At 45.3% G+C, this 23,019-nt stretch overlaps 2 protein-coding genes across 2 annotated transcripts; one reads left to right on the top strand and one right to left on the bottom strand.

Annotated features, from left to right (window-relative positions):
• Nucleotides 1–5,114: 5,114 nt before the first annotated feature.
• Nucleotides 5,115–15,534, bottom strand: LOC119156098 (mitochondrial amidoxime reducing component 2-like). Its single transcript, XM_037405486.1, has 7 exons — nt 15,257–15,534; nt 14,916–15,089; nt 11,341–11,503; nt 9,530–9,670; nt 8,456–8,517; nt 8,296–8,367; nt 5,115–7,755 (listed from the first exon to the last, which is right to left on the bottom strand). The coding sequence occupies exons 1-7, from the start codon at nt 15,517–15,519 to the stop codon at nt 7,629–7,631; spliced, it is 1,002 nt and encodes a 333-aa protein (XP_037261383.1). The 5' UTR covers nt 15,520–15,534; the 3' UTR covers nt 5,115–7,628.
• Nucleotides 15,535–16,650: 1,116 nt separating this feature from the next.
• Nucleotides 16,651–17,123, top strand: PFN3 (profilin 3). Its single transcript, XM_037404985.1, is given in 2 exon segments — nt 16,651–16,715; nt 16,717–17,123. Coding segments are annotated over 2 exon segments (402 nt in total). The 3' UTR covers nt 17,054–17,123.
• Nucleotides 17,124–23,019: the final 5,896 nt, after the last annotated feature.

Raw genomic sequence — 23,019 nt, 5'->3', positions numbered from 1 at the left:
CACATTACCTCCTGGGCCTTATATCAAACTATTTCCCATTCTAATGAATTATGATCATTGTTCTTCTCCCTTTCCTTCCCCTAACCTCACTACACACTAAGGTGAGCGGAGTCCCAGTGCCATCCCACCACCTGCTTCCCACCCGACTGCACTACACCCTGAGAGAATATGTGAGCAACCGCACCAAGAGCCACTGTAGGTCTAGGAAAGATTTTCAACTTGCAGAAAAGGTGACTGAGTACTCAAATACACTAAGGGATGCACCATCTGTATGACAGAGAGGGATATGAAGTGCAGCAGGGAAGCACCGAGGCCAGACATTTAGAAAAAGCTTCCTTTAAGATCCCTGACACTAGGTAACTTCCCAGTCACTAAAGATGGAGAAAGGAGAAAGAAAACTCAGCCAAGAATCACAACTTCATCCAGGGCTGGGACACTACGTACCATCTTGCTTTATTTCACTGATGCCAGGAGACTTTTAATCCAAAGGATGTACCAAAAGTGACGCCTCCATTTTTATTTTTTTTTTAGTGGAAACCTGCCAGGAAAAAGAACAAAAAAATCCATGCAAACATCTATAATAGGTTGTGGTGAACATGAAACCAGAATAGCAAGCCAGGGAACCTTCACATTTTGCAGGAACGGAGCTTCCATTCCCTTACACAAGTTAAATATGTCATTCAAAAGGATTTTCTCATGGGAAAAAGTAAGCAATCAGGAATGGAAATAAAGTGGTCAGAGCTGATTATCTTGCCAACTTGAGATGCCTTCCAACATGTGTTTGGGGCAGGGGAGCCTGACAAAATGAAGTATTTGAGTATGAATGCAAACCATGCCATTTTGAAACAAAGGTTGGTTTCTTATGCATTCAACGATAAATATGCATGCATGCATATATACACCTAGACACACACACTCTGCAAACAGCTGACCACAGTAAGGGTTTAAAAGGGATGCAAATGCAATGTCCATATTGCATTACCCCCTAAAGAAAGTGAGAATTTGGAAGAATTGAATTGCTTTCTCAAACCCACATCTGTGTTGTATGATTTTTGCGGAGAACTTCAGGTTTTTGTGATTTTAGGGGGAATATGCAGATTAAACGTTGACACTCCACAAATAAAACCTAAACAAAACCAAAAGCATTATCTGAAGCCTATTATAAATAATGCACAATCAAATTTTATTTTTTCAAAGGAATAAACGAGCTTGGTTAAGTGTGGTTGTATTCAGACTCACCTGTGGGCATGCTTCCCTTCCCCCCTTTTAAATTTGCATCTTGATGTCTTCAAATCCAGCTCCAAATCCACATTGACAGCTCCACCTAGATGAACAGATAAAATACACTGACCTCTCCTACTTGAATTAACAGAGGATATATTAAACAGCACCTGTGGGAGGCCCCTTCAGAATGGGCCAGAGACACATACTTTACCCAAACCTACTCCTTTTAAAAAGGGCAAACAATCCCAAGGGGACCGGGGAGGGCAGGAACTATCCGTGATGCTAATAGCTTTAAATATACTCTATTTTCTTCAATCGTAGCTGGCATCAAATATATTTATGTATGTAGAAAGTTCAGCAGGGTAGGAACAGCTATTTTTGGGTTGCAGAAATGTCAGAGGAATGCAAGCTAAGCATTGGTGTTCCAAAGCTCTTGTGAGGACGCTAAACTTGACAGGGCTTTTTAGGAAAACGCATCTTTAGTAAAAAGATGCTGGTTGATAGCTTGATGATGATTACATGTATTAAGGACTCTACTTGTCGATCAGCGATAGGTCTTTTCTACTGTTTGGAGCTGTGTTGTTGGGAATCCTTTTCACAACAAACAAACCAACCCCCCAGGATTTTTTGGTTTTAGGGGTTGGGGTTTGTTTTTTCTTGGGGGGTTGGGGTGTTGGTGTTTTTTTTTGGGGGGGTGTTTTGTTAAAGTTTGTTTTTTCTTTTTTAAGTAAAATGAATGATATTTTAACATACCTGTGCAGCACCACTTTCAGAGTACAGTTGGAGCTCAGCCTCCTGCCATGCTGGAGGAAACCTGCTGTACTGGAGTGTTCGAATAAATCCCAGCTGCCATCTGCCTCACACCCTGCCCGCAGATCCGGTGGCATTTGGGGCTCAGAAGCTCTCAGCCAGGGCCACGGATGCCCAGGTCCCAGAGTACTTTTAGCAGCAGCAGAGTTGCAAGCAGGCTTTGGAAGCACAGCGCTTTGGATACACTGCTACCTCGGACCTCTCTGGGTGCAGGAGCTAACCACTTCTGCTCTCCGTGCAAGAACATTTACCTATGCCATCTGTGTTTGCAGTTTCTCTACAGCTGGCAAGTGCAACAGAATAAAAGAAGGGGAACTTGTTTTTTTTTTAAATAAGCACACTAATCTTTTTATTTACTCTAACAAAAACTTTGTATCACCTGTCCCTTGAGCTAATTGCAAAAAGGTTGATATTCTGCTCTACCTTACATAAACCCAAGGAATGGAGAGTTAATATTGACCATCAAACCACACAACTGCAAACACAGTGGAAAATTTGTATTTTGAGCTCAGTCTTTACCTTTGAAAGCATGTAGGACATTGCTGGTACTCTTATTAATCTCTCCCATGATCTGCTTGCAGTCCAATTATTCCTGTAGCATTTGATCTTTCACTAAAAACCTAAAGTTTCCAAAGCACTACAGGCAATGCCCTGTGGCCCATGATAAGTGAAGCCAGATGAAGCAGGAATTCTCCAAGCCTGAATTTAATGTCTATTGCTTTGTTTTCTGCAGTTAAGAGAAGACTGCATTCTGTGATCTGTCTAGTTTCTTTCAGTCCTACACTTCCATGAGTGAAATCTTGGTAAGAGAAGAGATTTAGCGATCACCTCTTACTCGCGCCAAGGTGATACAAGTAGGTCTGTCAAAAATAACTGTCCACGAGTCAGTGCATATAATGGTTCCTGCTATGACTGAAGAATCATCATTCTTCATAATCTCTGGAATCCAAACCTCAATTAACAGTGAATGCAGCTGGTTTTTGGAGTTAACAGCAAAGAGGTTATAAGGGTTAGTGCATCAATGAAGCTTGGTAATTGCTTCACCGTGCTTATTATCTCGCCCCTAAAGAGAGTGAGAACAGTCAGCTGGTAAACAAGCAGTGATAAACTGTCAGAGCAATTTTGTGCACTAGAGCAGATACAGTTCTTCTCTACAACACCGACCCTGGAGAAAAGCAAAGTTTCACTCGGCTAGGTGCCTAGTGCATAATGGTCCAAGGGTGAAGGAGAGATGCTTTAGCTTTACATAGGGGCAGAAAAATGAGAAGTTCTCACCCAAACTCTTCACGATGACGTACCACAGCCTTCTGCGGGTCTATTGTCTGCACAGGTAGGAGACAGTCCCCACCTGCTGTTTAGCTCAATTACTCACTTGTGTTTTGATCTCCTGAAGTCAATGTGATGAGCCATTGCCCACTGGGAGCATGGCATTCCTCAGGCCAGGCTACAAGCCATTGTGATGCATATCGGAAGCTGACCTACCCCACAACTAAGGCTCATTCTCAGTTTGTCTGCACAGACACACCTTGAGAACGTGCAACCACCCTGTTCCCTGCCTTGGTTCGCAGCCCCGTCTCTTGCAGCTCCAGCCCTGACACCCCCCCTCTACACACCTGAGCCTCACCCACCCTTCCACCCAGCCCTGTTCCATGGCCTGCCTGACCAACAAACTGCCACTTGCCATGCTGACACCACCCTTCCCTTCGCTGTAGATGGGCACCTCCGCAGCTCTCTGCTTCATGGCTCCATGCCAGTCTCAGCCGTGGCAGATGATACCCGCTTTCACCACAAGTTCAGTCCAAGCTTCATTGCTAGGCTTGACTGCCCACATCCTGGTTGTAACCGTCCCAAAGAGGCATTTCCCAGCTAATGAGCCAAGAGGTATTAACCCCTGCTTCACCAGCACTGACCAGTACCGTGTGCTTCCACACAACACAATGCAGTCACGCTGCAACATCCAGCACTCCCCTCGGCACCTCCATACACTGCCCAGGCAGCAGCTCTGCTAGCAGACTGGCATGGCACTGTTGCAAGATACTTGAAAAGAAACACCAACAAATAAAAGCGAGGAAAATTATAAGTACATCTATAGGTGAAACCTCTTGTCCCATACCTGGAAACTCAATACAAGTGAAGATTCTGGCTCCAGAATCCAACTATCATCATGCTGAGTAAGCAGATTTGTTTCAGAGGCGGCCCAGGTCTGAAACCCTTACCGACTTCACCAATTTCTCCAGGTAAAATGCAAAAATAATTACTAGCAACAGTGACACTCAAAGTAGAGATTGTTAATATTAACACAACGGCTATGTAGAATATATAGAAACAATAACCTTTATGAGGTATCAGTGCTGCTTCTCTTCCAGTTGAAGGGAAGACTGAAACATGTGGGTTTGATGCCTGCATTATCTTTTAAGAACCTTGTCCAAAAGAAACAAAGGCTGTAGTCCTCAGCCCTGCAGTGGCCCAGCACAGGGCATTTCTTACAGATCTCAAATGAGAATAAGGCAATTTAAAGTGCTAGAACAGACCAGAAATGATCAATCTGTGGCAGCCCTGTTTGAAACCTTTTCCACTGGTAGTGGCAAGGGCCAGGAATCCCTTTTCTTCTTAGGGAGAAGTGCAGCAATGGCTTTGGAAGGTTTTTTTTCCTCCTTAAGATGCAGAAGCATAGATATTTCTCAGTATTTTTTTTTTTTTGGGGTGGGGGGCAGACATGCCTGAAGATGTACCCACCTCAAATCTAAACCAAACAGGAAATTTCTGCCTGCAAGGACTGTCTTCTCTGATGGTCTTCTGCAAGAATTATGTTGGTGCAATTAAGTGCTGTAAAAAAAAGTTCTAGCTTTATACTTAAGAGACCTGAGATAGGAAACACGACCTTCTGTTGACTTGAGTGTGCAAAACTTTTCTGCTTTCAAACCCATTTTGACCTAGTTTCATGTGTCTGTGGAAAAAAGAAGATAGCCTGCAAACAGACTACTTAAATCTGATGGTTCTCTTATGCATATAGCTTCCTCTGGTTAACTGTGTATTTTCCTGAACTTAGAAATAAGAATTAAAAAAATAAAAATAAATCATCACTGTTAATTATATATGAGGACCTGGAAACAGCAGAAGTTAAATATGAAACAGAAACAGAAAACAAAAGAAAAAAGAAGATTCACAAATTTTACACCTTAGAAGAGTTTGGATTCATAGAAGTTGATACTTTTTGTTTTCTCCCTCCAGAGTTAAAAAAGCAATTAACATTTTTTAAGTAGACAATTTTAAAAAGTGTTTGATGATTGACATGTTTTCAGTCGATTTCCTGAACAGCTTAGGAAAATCAAATACAATTCCTACAGTTACAGCAGTTCAACATTTATACGAATACATTTATACTGTAATGTTTGTAAGTTATGCTCTCCACTTCCCAGAACAGCCCTCTTTCATCACATAATTGATTTAAGTGTCATTGTGGCAGGTGGTGTACACTAGAGGCATACCTGATTTAGGATTCTAGCTTCTAAGGTGCTTTTACAGGGATAAATCAGTTTTAGATCCATGGCACTTTCTTAACAGGCACGCAGATGCAGTTTCTCATTGGAAAGACAGTTCCGTTTCCAAATTAGTCCAATTGACAATAGCCTATTCCACACAATTTAGGTTACATAAATTTTAATGTGGTGCTAAAACAACAGTGAAAAAAAACTTTCTGGCTAGAGGCAAAACTTCAGCTCTTTTCTTCTTTCTTTTCCTTCTGCTTCTTTGACTTAATGAAGAGACTCACACTTAAGCAGGCTGTCTTTACTTAATAATGCCATTAGGAATTCCCCAAGGTTTCAGCTTCTAATATTAAGGATCTTTAACATACGCTTTTCAAAACTGAACTTCAGGATTATTTCCTTTTCAGAAGACACTTTTTCTCTTACTTCCTCCCACTAGTTTCTGCATCAGGCATAACAATACACAAAGATGCATCGTGCAGTCTGAACTGGGCACTTATCTGTCACAGAAAAACTTAACACTTACAGAGCACTCTGCTAATAAAAGAATATTCGAAGCAACACTGAGCTCACAAATAAAACTACCTTCCTCATATGCCTTCTTCATGCTTCATACCTCTGTCTGAATTTGCTCAAAGGCTTAACAGCTTTTCATTTTATAGGTCTGAGTTCTGAACATGCCGCAGAATTGCAGTTTCATATTCATAACAGAAAACAAAGACTCTAGACACCAAATTGTGTCTTATTTATCCCTCTTCACACTTAATTAGATTCCTCTTTTTGTCTAGTTAACACACTTCCTAGATCTAGTAATCCACAACAAAGCAACAGGCATTTGAAAGATGGCTGGCTTTTGTCTTGGAGTTCACTTATTTTTTTATAAAAAGTCATATAATATTTAAAGTACTGCTGCCATAATCCAACTAGTTTCCTGCCCTCTCTGTTTTATGCAGTATAAAATATAGCAGAAAATATAATTATCAGCCTCCTACAAATGCCTGACATTTTAGTTGTAATGGGGCAGGGGAGGGGGCAACCAGAGATCTAAATGCATAACCAGCAAGGAGGTCCACACGCTCAGCCTAAAACTGCAGCTTTCCAACTATCTGCTTAGCAGCCTGCCTTACTATAGCAAGAGATGCACTGAGCCAGAGAGGAACTATGCATGAACACAGAGCCACACAATATTGGCCTGGGCATCAGCTTCAGTGGGGCAGGCTCAGAATTAGATCCATCCCAATAGCTTTTCTTCCCCTCCAATGTGCGTGAAGTGTCTGACACAGCGAACACCTAATTCTTTCAGTCAAACTGGAAGTTCTACTGATACGTTACCAAATGCATCACTCCCCTACACCCTCGGTGTTACAGTATGCTTCACAGGAGAAAAAAGATCAACGGTTCAAACTCCATCAAGCAGAGGTCATAAACTAAACAAACCCACAGCCTTACACATCATTAGCCAGTGTTTCCACCTCTAGACTAGAGCAGCATTCAGTCAGCTCGCAATCCTCCTTCTGATTTGCTCCAAGCTTGAAAGACAGTAGCAATCTTCAGAAAACAATTGCAGGGTAAGAAACATTGCAAAAAAGTATCTCCATACATAGATAGGGTTAAGATGATTAGGATCAAAGAAGGGTGGAATCTAACACAGAGACTTGCCACCTGCACTCCACATTCACTTGTAAAGGCAGTTCCGTAACCAACGCATTTACTTAATGCTTGGCATGACTGGTTCGGTGGTTCTTCATAGGCACTGAACGTATGTAATACATGCCCTTGTACATGATTTTGGATTCTGATATTGAGCCTGACATAAAATTTTAGGAGGCATGATACCCACAGTAGTGCTGTGAAGTCTGTCTTGGATCAGTTTCCTCTATCACAGCCTCCAGAAAAACTAAAGACATGGTTGCTACCCGCGTGCTAGTAGATTACATGATCTGAAATGACTGGCAGTTCCCAACCTCAAAGACCACCCTGCACCTTAGGAACGTAGCACAAAAAATACTGCAAAGAATAAGAAAAAGTTATGCTGGTGACTATGTTCATGGGAAAACAATTTGCATATCAAAGTGAAAAGGCATCTTCCGATCAAAGTCTCTCTCATTACTGGACCATCTTGTACACAGGGTCGCCAACTCGAATCGTTCCAGTTCTGTCAACAGCAAAGTACCTCCCAAAGAGAGGGCTGGATTTGTATATGTGTTGCTCAGATGGATCACATAAGCGGTAACTGCAGAGAGAGAGCACCCCTTTAGAATCAGTGGTAGCAAATTTTAAACATCAAAATATCAGTGATGAGCGAGAGGACATATGAGCAGTGATGCCCTGTTTTGGCCACTACGCTAGACTAAAAATCAAATAAATATTGTAATTAAGAGAACCCAGCAGTTCAAATAGAGGAAGAAAAGCCTGTCTGTATGCACACATCTGTCTATAATACACATACAAGAGACATTCTAAAAAGAATTGCCAAAGTTGCAAAGTCAGACCTTTAAATACCTTAAACAACTGTTACCCCAGGCATTCATCGTAGCAGAGATGAAAGAGACAAGGAATGTAAGGTTTGAGAGAAAAAAGAGAAAACTTCCTGAATTTTCTTACTATATAGAATTGCAGAAAGTAGAATGGAAGCCAATACACACAGACCTTTACACTGCATTATTATGTCCCACACATACCTCAAACCACTTTTAAAACACTAGTCTAACATCTGTTGGGATCTAGCCTAAATCCACTCCCACAGCCTAAGAAGCACTGGTATTTTTACAACCTTTTCAGTGTTTCCAGAGGCTCCTTCCTGTCCAGGACCCCAGTGTCTGGGTTAACAGTTGTTAAAATACACCTGCAATGACAGACAGCACCAAATCAGTAACAGCTTCTTATCATAAATCTCTATACATCTATATAAAATAATGGTCTCAAATGTCTACCTGGCACAACACACCGTCCCTTTCATCTCCACATCACCAATGAGAATGTCCTCCCAGGTATCCTGAAGGAAGGTAAACATGCAGAGATTAGGCATAGCCACATGCAACCATTTTTGCCAGGGTACCACAGTCATTCCTAGAAGCAGTATCATTCCAGACGAGTACCTTTACTTGTACCTTCAAAGTAAGTACAGTTCTATTACGGCACTATTCTAATGAAAACCCTACGGTTACTGCATTCATCCAACTCAGGAACAGCTAGTAATTATATCTGGAAAGAAAGATATGCAAATAATAAATCCCGTTCTGCAGTGTGCACTTGTCTGAACCTAAAGCAAGCTTATTCTTACTGTATGTATGATAATCTGAACTGTGACGTCTGTTAAGTCACCAGTTTTGCAGGTAGAAAATTTTTAGTAGAAGTAACTTTTCACTTCTTGTCTACACAAGCTTTCTATTGCAACCTCTCTTGGAAGACAAAAACCCATTCTGACTTTAGGAACTTCTTAGATTTGGGAAATTATCAAATATATCCAGAGCAAATTCTTTGGAAAAATAGCAACATGACATAAAAACACGTAAACACCAGCATTACAAGTTCACTTCATCACCAGATACCTTCCTAGGTAGCGTTTTTTGAACTACTAGCATATTGTCAGAGATGCAGTGATAGACTGCAGTATTGCAAAGGTCGGTTTTACTCCTGTGCCAAAGGCTATAAAATATAAATTAACAATTTGTAAATTGACAGTGTGATATCACTAATCGATCAATTACAGCATGCACAGCTTTCCCTACTTTACACTTAAAAGACGAGTTTTCAGTAACAAGCCTGTCATTTAAATACACATATTTTATCCTTTGCTAAGCTAAATAAGCATTCGCAGACCCGTCTCCTCCCTCAATCTTTTATATGCACTGATGTGAGCAGCAGCTGTATCTCTCTGGAATACAGCTGTAAAAATCACAGGCTGGCAGCTTTCCTCACCCTTGTAGGCACCATCACACAAGGAAACTGAGTTACAAAGAAACACAACCAAGCCTTCAAAAAGACATTTAAGACCATTATTTTACCTCCTCAAAAGCACTGCAATCTGTCACAAGAATATTTGGCCTGAAGTTCTGTATCTTAACCTTCTTCTCCAGCCTGGCATTTAAATCGTCCAGTGAAGCTTCTGAGAGGATCAAGACTGGGCTACAGTCAGGATAGGCAACCTGCATAAACAAACACAAACAAATCCTAATGCTGCTGTAAGAACACGCGAGGAAAGTTACTAAATGGCAAAAGGGCTGATATGTTGGAACCAGTGGCCACATATGAGCCTGCCCGTTAGGCTGCTTCATTCACGTTTTAATTTTCCTGGAAGTAGGTTAACAAGTAAAATAACATACCCCTTCCTATTTCAGTAACCACGGCAAGTTTCATTTGCTCAAATTGTAAAAGTAATCTTCTACTTAAGAGAACTTAACCAAAATTATTTAAGCTACCACAACTTCTTACAAAATAATACTGTATGCATGTCCCAGATATTTATTCTGGATGTTACAGACAGAACTAGTATATCAGTAGAACACGTCATGAAATGTACTTAAGATGTTTATGGACCTGCTGAATTTACCTGGTTGACCATAACAAACTAACTGGATTTTTCTATATGATTAATCTATCCTATCACAACACCAGAGGGAGTTTCACATGCAGAATAGCAATACTAAATTGCAACTGTCCATTCGTCAGTCTAAATTTGCTTGGAAGCAGGAGGGCTGCCATTGTAGCAAAGAAGGCCAACGAACAGTATTAAAAGAAAACTACTAAATATGCTAGTTCCACAGACAAAAAAAAATTAAATTTGGCAATAATGTTAGTATACAGCCCTCCTCCTGTCTTTCTATTATATTATCCTTCCCTCTACCCCCCTGTACATGCCTTTACAACCACAAGAAGTTGAGTGTTGAAATAATTACACAAATAATTCTGCCCTCTTTTCCTGCTGGGATCCCTGAACGTCACCCCTCCTAATCTGACATCCCTTTTGCTGAAACCTGGTCTTCTGTATTGGTCTCAGTGTCCTCACACAATAAATGCATATCTATAAAAGTCCATTAATTGAATTCTTTGTGCAACAGCAAGCAAAACATCGATGTCCTATAGATAATACCATCACATCGGTAAGGCAAGGTACTCACAGTTTGCATTTGCTTAAAAAGCTTATACTCATCAGGTACAGTTCAAACCACCTTCACATGAGAGAGTTGTTCAGACAGAAAGAAGGGCATCAGTGGCTCCAGTGATACGAGGATGCCTGAGCACAGCACCTGCTTTCCCTACCTCCATTAACTTTCTCTAATATCACACCTTCAAGCCTTTTCCCACAAAAAAGAGAGAGAGGAAACATCTGTAACCTTCTCTGGACTTTAATTCCTAGGCCCACAACTACAGGCCCCTGGGTTAAGCATTGTTCCTTTAAATATGAGGTGACAATTTATATCAGTGTACTCCTAGACCTAACAAGGGATAAGGAATGGAGTATTTCCATGCAACACAGATTAAACCATCAAAACATCTTTAAAAATGTAACTTTTTTTTCTATTTGCTGTGGCACAACAGGAATGCTGTTCTGCAATATAATAGTCACTCTTTAAATATTAGTATCAGGCTCTTTAGTTGTGAATGGTCAAAAGCTTACAACAGATTTAAAGTAAAATTTAAGCAAGTCATCTCATCATAGAAAAGGAGAATATTCATGTGATTTAAGCACATGACTACACACCTACTAAACTTTGCTAAACTGGGGTCATTCACCAATGACAGAATGGACAGGTTTCAGTGGGTGGCTGGGAAATGGTTAAAAGAAAGTACTTCCGAGAAAAAGAACATTCATTACCTCATCTGTGTTTCGGAAAAGTTTTATTATGTCCTTTGACTTTCTTGGCACCATGGAGGGCTCAAAGTGCACCAGTCGATACGGCTCTGAATTCAGGAAAGTGGTGATCCACTGAGCCACTTCATCTCCGCAGTCCCTGCCTTGGATATCCAGTCCAAACACCCTGAAGAGTCACAAGATGCATCAGCGAGTTAGCTTGAAAGCCAAAGGGTCAAGGATGCTTATTATTCAAAGGCAAACAACTTGTTTTAATAGCAGTAGCAAGACACAGTAAACAAACCACCTGGATTATAATGAGGTGAAAGTCAGGTCTACGAATTTGGCACGAGAATCATTCCCAGCGTGCAACCTGCAAATGTGGCCACCTTGTTTTGAAAGCTAAGTAACATGGACATGGCTGGACGACGCCAGTTGGTGAACGAATGAGCCAAGAAGTAGCCTTTAGGTACCCAGAGCTAACTGCCACATCAATGACCAGTCACAAACCTACTTGCTGGCCACACTTTCAGCAAAAAAAGGGTCTACTCTTGTGTTTGTTTGCATGTGATTGCAACACCAAAAGATTTCTACCCAGAAATCAACTGAAAGGTAACTAATTTCAGAAAACGAATGACAGTTTGAAAGGATGAGGTTAGTTACTGTAACTGACATTTGTAAATGTTATTAATTGTGCATGTCCCCAGCTGTTAAGGAAACTTTCCTCCAGACTTTACTGCTGTAAAAATTTAGCCAGAGCTGAAACTCTTAAGCCCAAACTTAGCATACAGAATAGCTTAGTACCTTAAGCGTGGTCAAAGGTTTATAATGGAAGCAAAGTCCACGAGGCACAAAAAGCCAACGGCAGTGGAATACAAACAAGTTTACACAACGAACACTTTCTTGGCAAGAAAAGGTAAACCTCAACTCATCCTTTTATTAAACTTCAACACCAATCATGAGTAGTTTTACTACTCTTTTCACAGTAGCAATTTTGACCCAGAAGCACTGCAGTTTACCTCTGCAATCATATCCGGGACAGTTTAAAGCACAGAGATGCCCTGGCAGTCCATCTAGCCTGAGCCCAGCTCCTAGGAGCCCTCCTTCACTCAGCTGGCAGAGAGATGAATCATAAGGGTGCTGGCAGCAATGTCCCTGCTCTGTTTGTTGGGATCCCTGTATCAACTCTTGTGTCACAGGTTGGGATTAAGTGCCATTGCCCCAGACAACATTCAACCGCCTTTCTCTTCCCTCCATTCTCTCATTCCCTGTGTGCCTTCTGGCTGGCAGGACAACAGAGGTGAGAGTCTTAGAGCTTCCAACACTACTGTTTTCTACCCATGAAGCAGATCTACCCTGAGCACTCGGTGGAATAGGGATAATGTGATTTAAGTATTGCAACACATACAGACAAAGGGCACAAATGAACATGAGGCTTCTTAACCAGAGGGCTACAGAAACCCTCTAACATCTGCACAGATAGAAACTGTACCTACACAATGGCTTCAGTCCTACATTTGACCTCCTCAAACACAGGCTTTTTCAATATCCACATTAAAATCTGCAACCGGACTTGACAGCTTTAAAGACCAGCATCTGCACAGCCTTTGGAGCCAGACACGCTATTGCACTGCCTTAGCTCCGAACTCCGGGGCACGAGCTGGCACCAGTCTGAAGGCAAATACAAGTCCATGCAGAGGGCCTTGCTGGCAGAGCGTACTGTGCAGTAAGAGAGCTACTCCCACTCCCAAGCTGGAAGGCAAGAAACTAGGAGCAAAAGCCAAATCTTCGTCTGGCTGAACATAGTACTACTCTCAAACCTCATTCTTACAAATGGCTGAATGGATCAGAAAGAATCTGCCTTGAGCTGACAAATGGTAAATTGTTTAAGCACGGCAGTCACACAAAATCTCAGGATTCTTCCTGTGAAGTACAAAGCAATGTTTAACTATGGGTATTACTAATTCCACATCCTATGACACTCCCTACAAAACCAGACGACTCGGTTATTTTTAAAGTCCATTTACACGCATCTAACTTCTGCTTATTTGCATTCCCAAATTCTAGCAATTTTAAAACAAAGAAAGGAAAAAAATAATAAAAAAGAAAAACAAATCACTGAGATTTGAAGTTGGAAAATCCAAGACAATTTTTCATTACTGAAATTTATTTACCCTAAATATTTTTCTAACGGCACAAAAAATTTTAGAAAAATAACAGCTTGAAAACCGTATGTTTTTGTAGTCTACGCCATTGGTTAACATGTAGGCATTATAAGCAGATCTTTAAGACTTTAAGTCCTATTTCTCCATAGGAAATGCTATAATTTGTAACTTGCACCTGCCTTGTATAAACAGAGATACTAAGCTATGCTGACCATGGATTTCCACAGCAACACATTTATGCTAAAAGCTAGCAAACACAGTTCCTTTCCAGCAGTCTCTTAATAGCAGCTGACACATTAACCTTCTCTGCTACCCAAAGAAAAAACACTTATCGGTATCTTTGTAGGGGCTAACACCATTAACAGTTACTAGTTTTACATGCTAATTGACATTTCAGCAGAGAAAAGGCTTCCTGCTTCTCCCTGGCAATTTTCCCATATGGATTTCAATACATGGATAAAATAACTAGGCCTGCATTTACACACCGAAGCTCTAAGCACACAGCTAAATGACTATGTTTGCAACCTGTTCACCTGAAACCCCTTTGAGATAGCACCTACAGGGAATGACCGGCTCTCTGGGGATGCCTGTCCTTCCCCTTGACCACAGAGCGAGCCTTGGGCAATCAAGTTTTTAATTTAGGCACCTCAGTTAAACGCCTGCACACAGAGGTGAGGGAATCCAAACTCTGATATCTCACTAATTCCAAATGGCCAGCATGTATCCAAATAATGCTGGTGCATATACTAGTGGTGATCAAGAATTACCAATATGCATGACTCAGGCTGAGATGCAGTTGCCCACCCAAGATCACTGTTCATTTGGCTGATGTATAACATATGGTCTTTGAATACTGTGTCATCTTTTCTCAAGATTTGTTTCCACCAGTGTTTAGCAGATTAAGACCAGCTCTTTTGTTGCAACAATCAGCTCTGGCCTCCTGTATAACACGCTGCAGAGAATTCCACAGAATCACACAGTGGTTTGGATTGGAAGGGACCTTTAAAGATACTTAGTTCCAACCCCCTGCCACAGGCAGGGACACCTTTCATGAGACCAGGTTGCCCAAGGCCCTGTCCAACCTGCCTCATGAGCACTTCCAGGGATCGGGCATCCACAGCTCCTCTGGGCAACCTGTGCCAGTGCCTCACCGCTGTCATCGTAAAAAATTTCCCCTTATGTCTAATCTAAACCTACCCTCTTTTAGTTTAAAGCCATTACCCCTTGTCCTGCCAGTACAGGCCCTGCTCCGAAGCCTCCCCCCATCACGCAGATGGGGACACAGACCCATGCAGAGAAGCAGCAGCACCACCCAACTTTCACCCTCTAATTTCTGTGTAAGAAAACGCAAACTAGCACACGATCTTGAAAAGCAAAGCGTGTATGCGAGGCAGTATTTAGAGAGAAGGGAGAGAAACCCCCCTTCTTCAGTACCTGCAGTTCAGCACGCGATTCTTCCTGGGGACCTTCACGGGCACGCACAGCCTCTGCATTTCGGGGGCCTCCAAGGTCAAGTGCCCATCTTCACAGCCGACAGAAACGAGGACCAGCCGCGGCTCCTGGCGAGCGGTGACCATGTGCCCATCTTCCTTCGTCACAAGCCAAAACCTGAGGGCGCCGGGGGACAGAAACACGCCGCACCGTCACAGGCCGGGCCGGACACCGCAGGTGCCCCTTCAGGGGGCTGAAGGGAAGCGCTGGCGATGCCGCAGCCCGGCCGGTGGGGGCCTGCCCCCGCCACGGGCCGGCCCGGGCCCCCCGCCTCCCCGCCGTACCTGTCCCGCAGCTCCCCGCTGCGCAGCCCCATCGGCGTCACCTGCGCCCGCGCCACCGCCATCCCCCGGCACGACTTCACCGGGTACACGAAGAGGTTCAACACCGTCCCCACCCGCTGCAGGCGGCGGCGCGCCCGCCTCCGCCCGCCGGCCCAGCGCCAGGCCCCCAGCAAGGCGCCCAGCGCCGCCAGCGCCGCCGCCCCCCACAGCCAGCCCGGCCGCGGCCGCAGCCAGGGGCCCAGCGCGCCCCGCGCCCCGCTCATGGCGACTGGGCCGCGGCGGCGGCGCGGGGCCGGAGGGGCCGGGCGGAGGCGGGTCGAGGGCTGGCGGCCGCCCCCCCGCGGCCCAACGCGCCGAGCGGGCCGCGCCCGCCCCGGCCTCCGCGGCCTCCGGTGGGAGAAAGGCCGCGCTGGCGGCGCCCGGCACGGCAGCAGGGAGGCCGCAGCCGCGCGTTCCTGGCGGCCGGGCGGTCGCTCGGAGCAGCGTCGCCGGGAGAGGGCGGGCTCGGCGGGGAGAAGGGGGAAGGGGTGGCGAAGGGCCGGCGCGGGGGGCAGCGCCGAGGCTGGGGGGTCCCGTGGGGTTTGGCCGCCCCGGGGTGCCCCCTGCGCCGGCGCCTCCCTGCAAACTCGCCAGGCCCTGCCGAGAGGGTCCCCCCATCGCAGGGTCGCGGCAGGAGGCATGACAGGCCGGGGGGACGCCATGGTGTGGGTGGGAGTCACGCCAGGCCAGTGGGAGGCCGTGGCGCGGGTGGGAGTCACGCCAGGCTGGGGGGATGCCGTGGCGCGGGTGGGAGTCACGCCAGGCTGGGGGGATGCCGTGGTGCGGGTGGGAGTCACGCCAGGCTGGGGGGATGCCGTGGCGCGGGTGGGAGTCACGCCAGGCTGGGGGGATGCCGTGGCGCGGGTGGGAGTCACGCCAGGCTGGGGGGATGCCGTGGTGTGGGTGGGAGTCATGCCAGGCCGGGGGGATGCCGTGGCGCGGGTGGGAGTCATGCCAGGCCGGGGGGATGCCGTGGCGCGGGTGGGAGTCACGCCAGGCTGGGGGGATGCCGTGGCGCGGGCGGGAGTCACGCCAGGCTGGGGGGATGCCGTGGCGCGGGTGGGAGTCACGCCAGGCCGGGGGGATGCCGTGGCGCGGGTGGGAGTCATGCCAGGCCAGTGGGAGGCCATGGCGCGGGCGGGAGCGGCGAACGCCGCTGCCATCACACATCCCACCTCACAGGCAAAGCAAGAGCCTGGGCTGTTGGTTTCCCCCAGCTCCCCCTTGCAGGAATCTGGCCAAACTCACGCATCTAAAATTTTAGGATCAGTGTGCTGAGACCAAAGCCCTGGCAGGCAGAAGATGGGGAAGCTTGGCGCTGGGCGTTCCTGAGCGGTTCGGACAGCCCAGCTGCCATGGGTTGCTGGAAGTACTATGTCAGTGGCATCCCGGCGGGCAGGAACGCTGATGATGGGGCTGTTTGGGGCCTCTGGCAGCAAGTGTGTGTGGGTGGCCAAGCCAGGGGGGCTCCTCGCAGCCATCTCGCCTCAAGAAGGGGGCTTGATCACAAGTCAGGATCAGAAAATGTTCCTGCTAACGGGAATCACTGTAGCTGGCAAAAAGTGTGGTGTGATTTGTGACAGCCTGCTGGTGGATGAAGGCAACGTGCTGGATGTCAGAAGCAAAGGCAGTGACAGCAGATCCATCTGTATTGGCAAGACCCCCAGAGCCCTGATCTTACTCATGGGTGAGAAGGGAGTCCATGGAGGAGCCCTCAATCAAAAGGTTCACGATATGATTGTGGACATGAAAGCATGAAGCAAACAGCACAAAAGAGACAGACATCATCTGCCCGAGCGGGGGGGCACAGTCATTGCTGTAGGCCAGAATGGAGATAAACCTGATTTTGTTGCAGATGTCTTTGCCTGCTTCTTTTGGGGAGGGTGTGCTGGGCCGGCAGCAGTGCAGGGACACCAGCAGTCTACCAGACCACCTGTGGTGCAGCAGGGAGTGAAATGAACATTCCACATCAGGATGCTCAGTATTACTTGAGTGGTCTCCTGGCCACCTTGGGTAATTGCTCCCTGTTATTCCCATTTTACTGACTGATTTGGGGGTGAAGGTTTCTGATAACATTAGCTTTGGGAAAGGACAGGAGAGAGGGCAACCCTTGTGCCCTCTTGCTCAACACTTTGCTGTTTAAATCATGCCCTAAATGCCAGTCATTGTTTTTGAGACCTTTCTGTTTCTACAAGTAGGACACAACACTAAGAATAAGCAGGACTGGTGTTTATTTTGAATTTCCCCCTGAACAAGCCCAGTTTGTTCTGGAGATTATTGATGAGCAGAGCCTTGTGCTGCTGTTGGACTGCATGGGAGGCACGTGCAGAGACAGTGTGCCACCTGCTCACCTTCCACATAATTTGAAACCCCTTCTTAACGCCGCTTTGAGAGCCCCTTGCGCTCTTTGATAACTGTTAATCTTCTCATTTAATATGGAGTCAATATTTTGTAATTTAATTTAATTCACATGGAGATCTTTAATCTGCAACTGCACCCGCAGGAGCAGAAAAACACTGTAAGGAGAGCCAGGCATCTAATGTATTAGCAAATGTTCAACAAAACTGCAGTGACTGCCTAATTAGTAAGCACCGCCTGATAAGCAGTGTTTACAAGCATGAATCAAAACAAATTAACGTAAGTACTAAAGGGATAAAAGCACAAAACCACAAACTGGTTTTAGAATCTAACAATAAAAGCAATGCATCAAATGCAAGAAATGAAAAAAAAAAATATTATTTATGTTGGCCACAAGGTTTTTAAAAAGCATGGGCACTCCTGATGAACATTCATGCTTATTTTCACAAGCTTAAGGCAAAAGTAAGTAACTGTCTCCTCTGATTTCTCAAGTACTGGTGTTGCTCTGCTGTGCAAATCACAAAATGCAGAAAGCCTTTGCCCTCTGAACTTTGGTCTACAAGGCATCAGAATGACAGGATTTGGAATAAAGGAAAAAAATTAGGGTGATTTATTGCTTGCTCCCTTCTTCTGGGTGCGAGAGAAAATAGATCTGGAGTGTATACATATTTTGCTGGCATGAGAATTTGGAGAAGTATGGACCTATATAGTGTGATGGTGGTGTGAATTGCTACAGCTCCTCCCTAGTTACACATTACAGGCAGCACAATGGTATACAAAACCAGATTCTTTCAGTTTGAAGGACTAAACTGACTAGTTAAGGACTAGCTAAATTCAGAAATAACAGCTTTGCTAACAATTGCATATTAATTTAGAGAAAAATTTCTTTCCAAATCCAAGAAGGACCTTACATTTTCATTCTCTAAATCTACCAGCTTGGAGCCTAGTGAGATTTTGTTCAGCCCAGGCCCAAGAAGCAGCTGTCACATTCAGCCCTGACTTTTCTTGGAGACTATGGTGTGAAAGAGCTTAAAGAGGAGTAACAGAAGGCGGCAGCATCTGCATAATCTCTCCTCTCCTGCTGTGATACAAGGAATGTAAAATCAAAAATAGCTGCAGAGAGCACGGTTGTGGCTTAGCATTTCAGGTCTAAGGCTGCAGCCTTGGAAGAAAGCCCTGTTCATCCATACACCAGGCACCTCAGAAAGCCTCCAGTAAATAGCTTGACCCGCAGGTTTGTTTAATCCTCCATCCCAGGTACACCTGTGCTTATCTAGCAGCCACCAACTCCTGCTGCTGTAAAGCAATGTGAACAGAGCCATGCAGACAAAATGCAGGTATTGCTTTTGCTACAGTCCAAACGCAGCATCTCGTGTGACAGAATTCTGTTTGCTGTAGCCAGAGCGGGCAGGGTAAAAGGAAGTGACTGTGTTTTCAACTGCTTAGAACTTCATCAGACTTCAGGACAGTTATGCTCAAATTCTCTGGACCAGGTTCTTGCCTCAGGCTCCTTAAAATGTGTCTGATCAGATGAAGGATTTGCAGTGTCGGTCCCACAGCAAACTGGGGCTGGGCACTCTCAGTCATGAAAGCGGGAGATGCTGGCCTATCTTGAAAAAAACCCATGGTGTCTGCTCAGAAGCATCCACATGACACATTTTCAGGTGGAACAAATACTATGGGGAAAGTAGTGACATCCCTGCCTTCAGATGCAGTAGGCAATTGGAGATAATTCTTCTAGAGTTAAACCTGGACTCTCTTGTAGCAGCGGCTCAACCAGAGGTCTAAGATGAATGATGAGGAAGGAGTTGAAAGATCTTACTTGCTTTCACTAAAAAAAAGACAAGTGACTAGGGTCTTGTAGGTTGTCAGTATGTGCACAGTGCTGTACTTTGGAAAGGCATAAAATATCACCCTGAGGTGGAGATTTGGATGGGCATTAAAAAAAAAAATAAATAAAAATCCAGTAACAAAGACAGCAAAATGCTTGCCTAGAATAGGTGACAGAGTGTTAGGACGGAGCTAAATGCAGGCTGGGCTTGTCTCAGTGAAGGAATAGGGTTAAATGACCACACCAGGGATATGCCAGTTATTTTTCCAGTGAATCTGATAGTTCAGCAAAAGGCAGGGATGCGGAGATGACGTGGCCAAGCATGCAGTCATCCTATGCTGATTTTAACAAGATATGATGAAAATTATATTACACCCACACAAGTTATATCCTTCTTCCAAACTTAGAACAAACAATAAATTCAAAAGATCTTCATAGAGAGGAGAGGAGGATAAAAGCATTGCTGTTTCCTCTTAAAATCTTCAAAGAAATCAGAGTTCAGTGAGTCATGCACTAGAAATGAGCCAAGTGAAATTCATGTATGGAAAAATCTCAGATGAATAATTGGCGATGATAGAATTTAAAATAGAGCCATTAATGATAAATGCCTTTTAATGGAGCCAGAGCAATGAGATAAAGGGATTTTGTGTGTGTGTGTGATTTTTTCTACACAGAGAAGCATAATACCAAAAACCCAGGCAGGTTGGTAGACTGCTTTGTTCACTGTCCAGTCATATAGGAAGATGAATTGAAATTTTTCTTTTTCCTCCAGTCAAATGGGAAACTTCAGTCTCTTTAAATTCACCAAGACAATACAGAAATGGTTATTCCAGGCAAATGTTCGTCCCAGTATTAACTAACACAGGCTAATTTAATTTTTTTAGATTTCATTAAAATTTTAATCAATAAAATTAAATTACCATTTTAATTTTAATTTAGCATTACAAGTTCTCCCAATGTTCTGTAAATGCAATTCTCCAGGTGAATATAATACCCGCCAGGCAGCTTCAGGAGTCTGAATAGTCAGGGTAGAGCTGCATGTCATCTGGGAGAGCAGGTAAGGATGAGAGGAGAGGCTTTACCGGGGAGCAGTGCATTTATTCTGCAGCACAAGCACTTTTGCAGCTATGGTTCAGCAGCCATCACGGGGAAGGATGGGATTCACCAAGGGCAGGCAAGTCCATGCCGTGATTCAGCCACAGCTGAAAAAACAGTCTGATGCTAGCTTAGCGTCCCAGGAAAGCAAGGAACAAGGATTCCTTCATGGGCAGCACAGACAGGGGGATTCCAAAGTATTAGGAGGCAAGTACGCACGGCGTGCTGGAGCTGGGGTCCAAGGCAGCTCCTGGGGGAGGTCATTCCAGCCTGCCGACCTCCATTCCTCCTGCATTTGAAATCACATGTCCTGCCTCAAGCAGTTGTGATCCCTCCAGTGGAGGATGACCTTCAGAAGCGAGAAGTGGCCGTGGTTCATCCCTGTCCCTCCACTGAAGCATCCTTAATGAACGTTTCTAAGGTACAGCAAGAACCTCAGGACAAAGCGTAATGCAGTTTCATGTGTTGAAGGGAAAAAAAACCAGCTCAAGAACAGTGTTCTACGGCTTTATTGAAACACGTGCTTACAGGAGGCTCTGGGTAGAAAACACTGGTATATGGAGACGCACATGCCACTGCTGGGACCCAGCATCCCGACGATGGGTGTGGACAAACCGGGAGGCCAGCCTCCGGGAGGACGGGAAGTCCCTGCAGGAGATGAATCACAGCAAGGAGGCAAGCTGACAAGGCTGGAAATCTGATTTTTTCCCAGGAGATGGCACTAAAGGACAATCGCCTTTCAGCCGGTAAAGTGCGATGCGGTGGAAACTTTGCTGGGGGCCAGACTGCTCCTCAGGTGCTTCGCGCTGCCACCTTCCCAAGGCGCTCCTAGCAAAGCTTTACTCTTAGTGTCTGGGTTTTTAGCAAGAGTGAGGATGTCAGTCTCTTACATCTCCATACAGTAGGTAAATATAAGCTTTCTGCCTCTCCTGGCAGAATCCACCCACCGGACCAAGGACCCAGGAGGTTTATCCTCCAGCCCCCTGCTCACAGCAGGGTCAACATGGAATTCACACCAGGCTGCTCTCCACTTTCTGCAGTCATGTGCCGTGAGAGCCCCCAGGGCCGGACGCTCCCCAGGCTCCTGAACTAACCTCTTCTCATGCATAATTACCGTGTTACTGGGTTTTCCCCACCTCGTATCTGGCTGGAAACTCCCCAGTTTCAATTTATGGCCATGGCCTCTTGCTGTCTGGCTGCAGACCTCAGCAAAGAGCCTGGCTCCATCTTGTTGGCAATGCCTTCTTAGGTCTTGAAAAGCTGCTGTTGGGTCCCTCCAAAGTCTTCCCTCCTGCAGCTGAACAAAGCCGGAGCCCTGAGCCTCTCCTTGCAGGCGACGCGGGATTTAGGAAGGAGCATTGCCCTCCCTGAGCTCAGGCTAGACTTCACCCCCAAACAGGCCCGGCAGCCTGATACTACTTCCTATGAAGAGAATGAAAGGAGAATTTTATTCCTTTACTTTCTTTTAATTTAATTATCTTCATTAATCTACAACCTTTTTAGGGTCTCTGTTGCTTTTTGAAGAAAAACTATTTCCAAAGCGCACTCTGTACAGCTAACTGCAGCAGCTTGGTACACATTTTAGGAGCAGTTTTGTCTCAGAAGAGGCCAGTGCCTAGCTAACAAGGGGCTCGGGGTACAGAAAAAGAGAGAACTGGTTTTACAGCACCCCAGTGCAAAACCTGCCCTCTTGCCAGTCTTGCAGACCGGCAGAAGACAGAAAGGTCGTTCATCCCTGAAGGGAACCTTGGCCGGGGACTGGCAAAGCACCGAAGTGACGCGGTGTGGCGTGGTACGGCTCTCTTCAGTTACAGCACTTCAAAAGCAAGCTGTGCAAGAGGGCTTCCTTGTGCTAACCTCGCAGGACAAAGGACAATAGCTCTGCCATTTCCTCAGAGCCTACGGTAAGCCCGATAGTAATTGAATGCCCTGGAAAACCAACAGAAATAAGCTTTATACTGCTCTGTGACTCACCGAACAGGCACTAGGAATGGCCAGGGATTTAATTTAAAAGCGACTTGCTAGGCTGTCACGTTAGTGGAGTTCATTCCTGAGAGAAGCCTGGACCAGTTGACTGCTTCTTGCCACGCTTGCATGTAGTCAACTTCCTGAACTTATTTATCCTGTTGTTTGTTATAGGACATGGTGAAAGGCGGGTGGAAACCTGGGGACACACACTGGGTAGCACAACAGCACACCGCTGAAAACAAAAACTTGCAAGGTGAAGTGGTGGGCAGAGGTGCCAAGCAAGTGCCTGAAGGGAGGAACGTATTTCATCCAGCTCAAACATCAAAGCTTCCCCTCGTGCCCGCTGTACCGTAATATCTGCCACATCCCACCTTTGTCTACTAGAGGGTCAAACGCCTGGTTTGTTCCTCAAAGGCACCAGGCGAACCCATTTTAATAAGGAGCCGGCCTGTGCCTGTGGGTTGACAGCTCT

This window comes from Falco rusticolus, chromosome 12, assembly GCF_015220075.1.
Source record: "Falco rusticolus isolate bFalRus1 chromosome 12, bFalRus1.pri, whole genome shotgun sequence".
NCBI lineage: Eukaryota > Metazoa > Chordata > Aves > Falconiformes > Falconidae > Falco > Falco rusticolus.
The sequence above is the reverse complement of the archived record's forward strand: the minus strand, read 5'-3'. Positions and strand labels throughout refer to the sequence as shown.

Excerpts from the sequence above, each read along its gene's own strand:
- LOC119156098 (XM_037405486.1), bottom strand. The coding sequence starts at position 15,519 with ATGAGCGGGGCGCGGGGCGCGCTGGGCCCCTGGCTGCGGCCGCGGCCG. Across the intron at positions 15,090-15,256 it reads AGCGGGGAGCTGCGGGACAG|GTTTTGGCTTGTGACGAAGG; the intron begins GTACGGCGGGGA and ends CGGCGCCCTCAG. Across the intron at positions 9,671-11,340 it reads TTTTCCGAAACACAGATGAG|GTTGCCTATCCTGACTGTAG; the intron begins GTAATGAATGTT and ends TTGTTTATGCAG.